Raw genomic sequence first — 9,255 nt, forward strand, 5'->3', positions numbered from 1 at the left:
TGATACTGGGAATAACCATCCTGGGGTGAAGGGGAGCTGTGTCCTGCCCAGGTGGCTGAAAGAGCCCAGGCTGCAAGTGAGGCTTGTCATGCTTTCAAACATGCTCTCACCCTGTGTTCCTCCTCTCCTGTCTTGCAGGAGGAGCATCCAGTTGAGAACACAGCCAGTCTGCACTGGATGGCTTCAGCATTTAGCAGCGTTTACTTGCTATAACATACAGTGATAGAATCCCAGAGTGGTTTGGGTGGAAGGGACCTTAAAGCTCCTCCAGCTCCAACCCCTGCCAGGGCAGGGACCCCTTCCACTGGAGCAGCTTGCTCCAAGCCCCTGTGTCCAACCTGGCCTTGAGCACTGCCAGGGATGGGGCAGCCACAGCTTCTCTGGGCACCCTGTGCCAGCGCCTCAGCACCCTCACAGGGAAGAGCTTCTGCCTAAGAGCTCAGCTCAGGCTCCCCTCGGGCAGGTTCAAGCCATTCCCCTTGGCCTGGCCCTACAGGCCCTTGCCCCAAGCCCCTCTCCAAGCATCAAACGTGTGGGATCTCCGGGGTGTGGAGGTGTCCTGGGGTTGTTTCAGAGGGGAGGCAGCACACTGAGTAACCCCACAATGAAAAGAGGGGAGGAAGTAGTTGATCTTGCAAACAAATCTCTGCCATTCCCATTAAGAAGCCCAAGATAGCACTGGTGAATAAAGCAGCTGGAAAACATACAGCATCTGTGGGCAGAAAGGAGCAGCCCTGTATTGTTCAGTGACTGAAGAGGGAGGCAGGAAGAAGATACAAAGCAGCAACAGGAATGGTGAAAACTCAGATTAGTTTGAGTTATAGTGACTGGAAAGGAAAAGGGGAAAGAATCTGCAAAGTGCATTACAGGGAATGGGTTTCACTGCAGGGATGGAATTGTCACAAGCTGCCTTTTATCTCCCAGATTTATCTAATTTCAACCCATATTTCTTCCCACCCCCCCTAATCTCCTTGTTCATTATGGGAGTTAATTACAGCAGAGCTGGTGACTCATTGCACTGAGGTGACTGGAAATCATGTTCCCACTGAAGGCTTATGTAAGGCACATCTCTGGGCAGCATTCCCTGTGGGCATCATGTGTTTCAGCACTATCTCTGCATTAAGGGCCTGATGAAGAGCAGGGAAGCTGTTCCTGGGCTTGGGCAGGTTAAACTGTGTAACCTCTGGTGCTGGCTGTTGGAGCAGCAGAGCTGAATGAGGGCTCTGGGGTAAACAGCACTTGGGAGGAAAAGAGGAGTAGTGATGCTTTGGCTTTACGTAGCTGTGGAGTCAGTGTGCTAATGACTAAGAGCAGGAAGCACCCCATGGGCTGGGGAAGAAAGAATAGCTTAAAAACTGCAAGGCATTTCCCACAACAGGGAACAGCCGGGACGTAGGAGTCATTGATGCTTCCTTGCTCCAGGCATGAGCTCAGAAACACCCTCTCCCCTGATCACCACACGCTGCTGAGCGTGGGCAGGCTGGGAAAGGGGCCTCTTCCCAGGGCTGGGCATGGCAGTGGGGAAGAGGAGGAGGGCAGAGCCCTGGAAGGGACGATGCTGTGCCATGGAAACACTGCTCCATCCACCAGCTGGGCTCGACGCGGGCTCTCCTGAACAAATGCAGTTTATCCACCCTGCAGGGCTGGCCCAGGAGATGCCCAAGAGCCATCGGTGTAGGATTTGCACTGGTGCTCCCAGAAAGTGCCCATTAACCCAGCTCCAGCCCTGTGGCACCACAGAATCCCAGAGTGGTTTGGGCTGCAGGGACCTTAAAGCTCTTCCAGTTCCAACCCCACCTTCCACTGGAGCAGCTTGCTCCAAGCCCTGTCCATCTGCTGCTGCCCCAGAGCTGGATCAGGGATGCAGGGGGGGTCTCCCCTTCACACAGCAGAGGGGCAGGGTCCCCTCCCTGAGCTGCTGCTCACGCTCTGGGGGTGCACCCAGCACATGGGGGGGTTCTGGGCTCAAGCGCTCACTGAAGCCAGGTCATGGGGAGCTGCTCACCCCACAGCCCATTGCTTGTTCTAGACCTGAGCTCCAGGAGGGAGCTGGTGGCTACCACTGCTCTGCACAGGGTTGTGCCTGCAATAGGGCATGTTCTTTTGGAAAGCAAAGCGATTGTGCCCACTGGCTTGGGCTTTGCACAGTGACAGAGCAGGGCTGGCCTCTGCTGGCAAGTGAAGCCTCTGTACATCAGCACAGCACAGAGGTGCTGGGCTCCCCACAGTACCTGCTCTCAGGAGGGAAGGACTGTTTGGGGGAGGTTGCTGGTGTGAAAGCTTCAAATGCTCCCGGGCCACAAGTGCAGGTTAAAGTGAAGAGCCAAGCAAAGCATTTCTTATGGGTCAGCACCTGTATTGTGCTTCCTGGAGTGTCTGATGAGCAGAAATCCTGGTCAGGTCAGAGTTTACCTTTAGGAAGTTCATTCTCCCACTTGGTCCCTTTCTGGAGGCAGCAAGGTAAGGCTGGAAGTGCTTTGTGGTGGGGACCAGCCCCACTATCAGCTGCACTTCCCATTCATATAGGTGAGCCCTTCTGATGCTTCTTTTGACTACTCCATCGGTTGCTCTCCCCCAGCACATCTGGTGTTCTGTCCAACGATATATATTCTGAGTTGCATTTCTAAGCATTTTAAATAGACTTGGGCTTTGCTGTGCACCTCATGCACAGTCCCAGCAGCTCAGGAGGAGGGAGCAAAAGCCTGGCCTTGCTCAGCCATGAGCCCACACTCCTGGCCAGAGCCAGAGGGGCACCCTGAGCATCCTGCAGTAGGGCTGGAACTGGATGAGTTTTAAGCTCCCTTCCAACCCAAATCATTCCAGGACTCTATGATTCTACTTTCCCAAAGGCTGGATGTAGAGAGTATCTTTAGGGCACACACAAGTACAGTGATACGAGCCCTGTGGCCTATCTGGTAAATAGCTTTTAGTTCCTTATCTTTTTGCTGCACTGTGATCCTCTCAGGATGGGATCGCAGCTCCTTGGTTATCTTGGCAGAGCAGGCTGCCAAGTGTGCTGCTGGAGGAGCTATATTAAGTCTGTGTCAGCCCAGGAGGGGGCCTAAATCCAGTCACAGGCTGATGAGGTTGACAAGGAGTCAGACAAAGCCAAGAGAAACATGGGTTTGAGAAGTTAGTGGCTGCTGGTGTGTGACCACTGCATGGTATCGGCTGAGCAGAGGGAACATCAGCATGAGCAGGAGAGTAATAACGGCAAAACCACTTTAGTGCCCTTTTCCCCACCTCCTGATGACCGGCAGAGCTGCTCTGCTGTGCTGACCTGCACACAGCTGCTTCCCAGTGTCAGGAAAAGCCGGCTCACAACCTGGTGTGAATCCTCCCAGCAGTGATGAGCACAGGCACAGTTCCCACTGGAGCACGTTTTCTGCAAGTGGGCTTGTGTAAGATGGTGGGCAGTAATGGGGGGACAGTCACAGAACCCTGGAGTGGTTTGGGCTGGAAGGGACCTTAAAGCTGCTCCAGCTCCAACCCCTGCCAGGGCAGGGACCCCTTCCACTGGAGCAGCTTGCTCCAAGCCCCTGTGTCCAACCTGGCCTTGAGCACTGCCAGGGATGGGGCAGCCACAGCTTCTCTGGGCACCCTGTGCCAGCGCCTCAGCACCCTCACAGGGAAGAGCTTCTGCCTAAGAGCTCAGCTCAGTCTCCCCTCGGGCAGGTTCAAGCCATTCCCCTTGGCCTGGCTCTACAGGCCCTTGGCCAAAGCCCCTCTCTAAGTTTCCTGCAGCCCCTTTAGGCACTGGAAGGCTGTTATAAGGTATTACAAACACTGCATCCTGGAAAGGCATTCACAGAGATGTGTCTAGTCAGACAGTTTTAGGAGATGTAGAGAGCTTATGAACTCTGAGACTCCTGCCAGGTTAGTTTGAAATCAGGGAATGGATAGGATGAGACAGATATAGGGAAGCATCTCCCTAAGAAACCAGGCAAAAAGATGCTTGCTCATGAAAGAGGCCCTGTGCCATGGAGGAGCAGCAGCCTGAAATGCTGTGAGGTTTCTCTGTCCTTCTGTGTGCTTCTGGGAAGTACTTGTTGTCTTCTGCAGACAGTCCACACGTGTGGGTCTGTGCTCTGCAGACACATCCCTGTGTCCTACAGCGACTGGCCACCTGAGGAACTGCATGGGCTGTCATGTAAGCACAAGACACAGGATTTACCCAGGCAGCTGCTGTGTGCTCCCCTTCAACTCAGTGGAGGGTGGCAGTTCAGGGCTGCCTGCAGGACCCAACTAAAGTCATTACTATTTAATTCCTGGCTGGTGTGACACCTTTCTAGCTGGGAGAGAAGAGCTGTGAGGTGAGAAGGTAAATGGAAGGTCCTTCCTCCCTGCCAGAGTGTTTTGCTGTTCTCAGGTGATACGCTGCCTTCTCATATTGCATCTCCTCTGTCTGTCTGATGTGGTTGAATGTCTCTATCAGTGTTCTCTCAGAGCTGGGGAGATCTGGAGTTCATCTCTGCTTACTCTGGCACAGCTGAGTAATGTGAGACCTTTTCTTTGTTAGAGGCAGCTCTGCTACACGAGGGAATAAGCGAAGTTGAAGCTAAGAAAGTTAGTTCATTAAAATTTAAGCCTTGTATCTAATTTAAAACCCTGAGTGCACCAACGTCCCAGGCAGCCAAAGGCTAAGAGGTCTGACTTGGATTAAGCTCAGTGCTTGTTACTGTGGAGCTATGACTTGCACTAATCTGAACTCCTTGTCCTTGGTGTACAGATCAGAAGCCCACCTGAGGGGTACTGCAGGGGATGGGAGTTGTGAGAGGCAACCAACCACTCACAGTGATCACAGTGAGAAGCTGCAGCAGCAAGTGCAGTGCCAGGAGCTGTGTTGGGCAGGAAACAGTGCAGCCCTGGCCAGCAAGGAGGTGGGCAGGGATGGGTGGTGGCACCCGTGGCATGATGCTGACCCCAGCTCTCTGTGTGGCTCAGATACAGAAGTGCTGCCCAGTCCCTCTGCCTTCACCCCTTGCCTCTGGCAGCCCCAAGGATACTTCCCTTCTGTCAAGGGATAACATTCCTTAGCTGTTGCTGAGCACTTGGATATTCTGCTCATCAGAAGCTTTGGCTCCCCTGTGGTTGCTCGCAAAGGGAAAGCTCTGTAATTCCATCCTTCATTTTTCCATAGATTCCCATAAAAAGATATCTGAGTAAAAGGGATTCTACTTATAAACCATTTCTTGACAGCTGTTGGTAAAACCTGCAGTATAAAACCAACAGTAAAACCAACTCAACAGCTGTGAGGTTTTAAGTATCTGATGAAACCAGAGCAGCCTGCACAGCTCCAACCTGGCTGAATGCAATAAGGCTGTAAAAACACAAGTGTTCCCATGCTGTTCCCAGCTGCAGCAGTTCCAGTCACTTAATTCCCATGAAGGCAGAGTTATGGGATTTTCAATATGGAAGCATCACTGGCAGTTTTTGATCCCTGAAGTTTATGGATGGGATTGAGGCAGGAAGCAAATGAAAAATGCCTCATAAACTAAATTGAATCTCAGACTCACGAATGTGTGCAAATTCCCCATCACAAATCCTGCCTGGTTTATGCCAGAATCCAGCTTTACTTGGTACACTGAGAAGGGTGAGCATTAGTCTCTCTCCCAGTGATGATAAGGGTCTTTACATGAGCAGTGTGTCCAGTTGCCTGTAAATCAGGATGAAAAGTAACTGTTTAATGGTGGCAGTTACACCACTTACTACTTGCATTCAATACCTGGGTATTATTAATGGAGCACAATAAGCTGCATGTTTTGTGTGGATAAAAACCTCACAAAGATCAGAGGTGTGTTGCTCTGGGCAGTTTCACAGAATAGGTGTTGACTTGAGAGGCCCTGAGCACCATTCTTAGCTGGGCAGCCTTAGAGACAGGCCTTGGAGGACTGGAAGAGGAGTGGAGACAGCACCATCACCACTTAGGGCGCTCACTGGCTCTTTGCCTCTGTCAGATGTGACATCTGAAAAGGTAAGAATCCTTTTAACTAGGCAGAGACAGAGCACAGAGCCCTTATTATAGGAAGGTGGAAGGGGGGAACTTCAGGCTTTACTGACTGCTCTGGAAAGTGACATTTCCCCGCACACACTCTGCACAACTTCCTGTATCTTTGCTTACAACTAGTACGAGAGCAGCACCACCACTGCTCTCACCAGTCCATCCCAAAGGGCTCTCCACCTCCCTAACTCCCAGCTTCATACACCAAGGCAGACCAAAACCAGTAGCAGCCTCAGGGCATGTACTTGCCTGTGAAGGTCCAGGGGCTCTGAGGGAGCAGAACACTCCTCTAAAAAGATCAGTGCAGCCCTGCCATTGGTCTGGTAGGAAATCTTGTAACAAAGAACTTACTTGTTTCACTGAATGCTCTGGGTTCAGCAGAAAAGAAGAGCACATCGATAAGGTCAGAGGCTGGACCTCCCCGGTACTGCTTCAGTGTGTTTAAAGCTCTGTCAAAGGAAAGAACAGCCATGTTACACCACAGCATGAGCTCTGGAGGTTCCTGGGCACCTCAGGGCCCAGGGACAGAAGACTGGGCACAGACTCTGCTCCTTCAAAGCTGGAAATGTTACACTCCAACAGACTAATCCTACTTAATGGCTGCCTCCTGCAAACCTCACATGTCCCTTATGCTGGGCAGGCTTCCACTTGCTCCTGTTCCTCCAGTCTGATGCAGTCAAACCCTGTGCTGAGGCTTTTTAGCACAGAGCTATTTGCTTTTGCCAGGGTGGAAAAGGCCCTACAGAGAATCCACTTAGTACCACAGGTGATGCAAGATGGGGCCACAGGTGTGGGATAAGGGGTGGGAGAGGAATAGGGAAGAGCAGGACCAAACCAGCCAGCAGGCAGATAAATTTAGGCTGTTTTGATGCTGTAGCATAACATATCCCATTGAGTTACTACAGTATGGGTTCTCCTAGCAGTGAGCAGAAAGAAAGGCACAGCCAAAAGGTGGATACCTCTCCTAAGTGTAGATGCTATAGGAGCAGGAGGAACAGAAAGGCAAGGAGACAAGCCCAGCCTACTGAATTAAACTGAGACCTGTCTCACAAGAGCTTTTCCAGGGTAAACCCAGCATTTTTCAGTTGGCTTCTGCTGCCCTGGGCCTTACTTTTTGAGCCTGTTGTAGGTGACATCATTGGCCAGCTTGAGCAGGCGGTAGGAGCGCTCGTGGTCCAGGCTCAGCGTGTCCTGAGAGTCCTCAAAGGCGACTGTCACTGCTCTGGGGGTGACACGTGTCACGATGCCCGTGCAGAGCGCGTCACCCTGGCTGGCTGCATCGTACAGGCCGGCGATGTCCCCTGCAGGGTGAGTGTGAAGAGAGCAAGAACCAGGGTAAACGTTGTGAGAAGAGGCTTTGTTTGGGGAGCAACCAAACACGGCCCAAAATGCAGGAAATGTGGCACCTTGCGAAGGCAAAGGAAAATCCACTTGCCATCTTGCTGTTAAAGCCCAAGTGACCAAAGCTCCTCACCTACCACAGGAACACTTCGGCTTGGACAAAGGATGCTGTGAAATCATTAATGACAAGAGACCAGCGCCTCTGTTTCATTCACTGAGCAGAAGGAAACCAGCACTTCAGTCACCAGCACTACTTCCTGGTGTCTGTACATACGTGTCTGTAGCCAAGGAAGAGGCTGGTTTTCTCTACACCCGTTCTGTAGCCATAACATTTTCTCCCTCCCTTTATGGCATCAATTGTTCAGTCTTTACAAATACCATGTTAGGAAGATGGTGCTGAGGCGCTGGCACAGGGTGCCCAGAGAAGCTGTGGCTGCCCCATCCCTGGCAGTGCTCAAGGCCAGGTTGGACACAGGGGCTTGGAGCAAGCTGCTCCAGTGGAAGGGGTCCCTGCCCTGGCAGGGGTTGGAGCTGGAGGAGCTTTAAGGTCCCTTCCAACACCAACCATTCTATGATTCTATGTTGGTCACCTCTCACTTTACCTATTTTGCCGTGACAGGATTATCACTCACCAGGCCCGAAGCTGTTAGAGGGCAGCTCAGCATCCGGGTCATGTTTCCTAGGCTGGAAGGTCACAAGCAGGCGCCCATAGAGGCCGGTTCTCTGGCTGGCAGCGTGGAGCTTCAGCAGGCAGACGCCCCTGCGCTGCAGCTCCTTCAGGGGGACGCTTTCCTGCCATGCCCTGGCGAGCAAACACAGGCATGAAACCATCAGCTGGACTGAAGCCGAGATTCAGAGCTCCAGGTGACAGGAAAAGCCAGAGGGGGACATGGAAAAGAAGGGGAAAGACAATGGTAAAAGAGGCATCAGCTTATTGAAGAGTTGGCTTAAGCTATAACCTTGTGGTGATGTAACTACACTGGCTTCTATGGGCTTATTTGGGGCAGCAGGGTGATGCTCACAGAGCCTGCAGAAGGGGTAATGTTTGTTCGTGGTAGTTTCCTCTCCTGTCTGGCTGTGGAGAGAAAGGAGCTGCCCAGGAGAGAATAACCAGAGCCTTCTATAGATGTAAGCAGTAAAATGGAAGCTCTGCCATTGTTCACATGAAGCTGTGCTGACCTCCACCCAACCCTAATGGGTGGCTGCCCAGCCTTGCAGCCTGGAGGTGACCATGGCACAAAGTGCCAGCAGCAGCTCTGCACAGCGCAGCAGCTCTGTTTGCCCCAGTCTCACCTGGGGGCAGAGGGAGTGTCTTTGGTTTTGGTATAGATCAAAACAGAAAGGGAAATCCCTTTAGCAGGTTTACTCTCCTTTATCCCCAGCTTGCCTGGCGTCCTGTGCAGACCAGGCTGCAGGGAGCTGAGGCTGCAGGAACTTCAGGTCTGGAATGAGCTCGTCCTGGCGCCGGGCCCTTGGGGTTGGGCAGGGGCAGGCCTCACTGGCACCACAAGCGGGATGTCTGTGCCCCCAGCATGAGCACACATAACCCAGAGGCACCTGGAGGCACCCCTGCCCTCCCTGGCACTATGAACCCATGCGGCAGGCGGGACCTGGGGTCAGTTTGAGCCCTGGGCAAAGCTGGATGGAGGCTGCAGGGTCCAGCAGCCCCAAGGCAGAGCAGGGGACTCCCAGAGCGTTGCTGGAGAGAGCTCGGGTGCTGTGGGTGACAGCAGGCCCTGAAGGGTAAGGCACGGCGGGATCCCCACCGGGGTGACTCCAGCAGGGCTCCCCATGGGTCACAGCGTGTGCTTCCTATTGGGAAGTGCTCTGGAGTGAGGGCTGCAGTATCTCCTATCGGCGACAGCCCGGTAAGCTGGGCTTCCTCTTGGGGCGTGCTGGTTACACAGGGGTAC

General features: G+C 52.9%; 1 protein-coding gene across 1 annotated transcript in view; it reads right to left on the minus strand.

Annotated features, from left to right (window-relative positions):
- Nucleotides 1-9,255, minus strand: part of IGHMBP2 (immunoglobulin mu DNA binding protein 2) — a 31,812-nt gene that overhangs the window by 21,930 nt on the left and 627 nt on the right. The window contains exons 2-4 of the mRNA XM_061353597.1: nucleotides 7,975-8,144; nucleotides 7,113-7,302; nucleotides 6,353-6,450 (exon numbers count right to left, since the gene is read on the minus strand). Coding sequence (XP_061209581.1) covers nucleotides 6,353-6,450; nucleotides 7,113-7,302; nucleotides 7,975-8,144 — 458 coding nt within the window. The remainder of the gene's footprint in view (nucleotides 1-6,352; nucleotides 6,451-7,112; nucleotides 7,303-7,974; nucleotides 8,145-9,255) is intronic.

Source organism: Neopsephotus bourkii, unplaced genomic scaffold (assembly GCF_033783945.1).
Source record: "Neopsephotus bourkii isolate Nb327-2 ecotype Australia unplaced genomic scaffold, CSIRO-AGI_Nbou_v1 NB_689, whole genome shotgun sequence".
NCBI lineage: Eukaryota > Metazoa > Chordata > Aves > Psittaciformes > Psittacidae > Neopsephotus > Neopsephotus bourkii.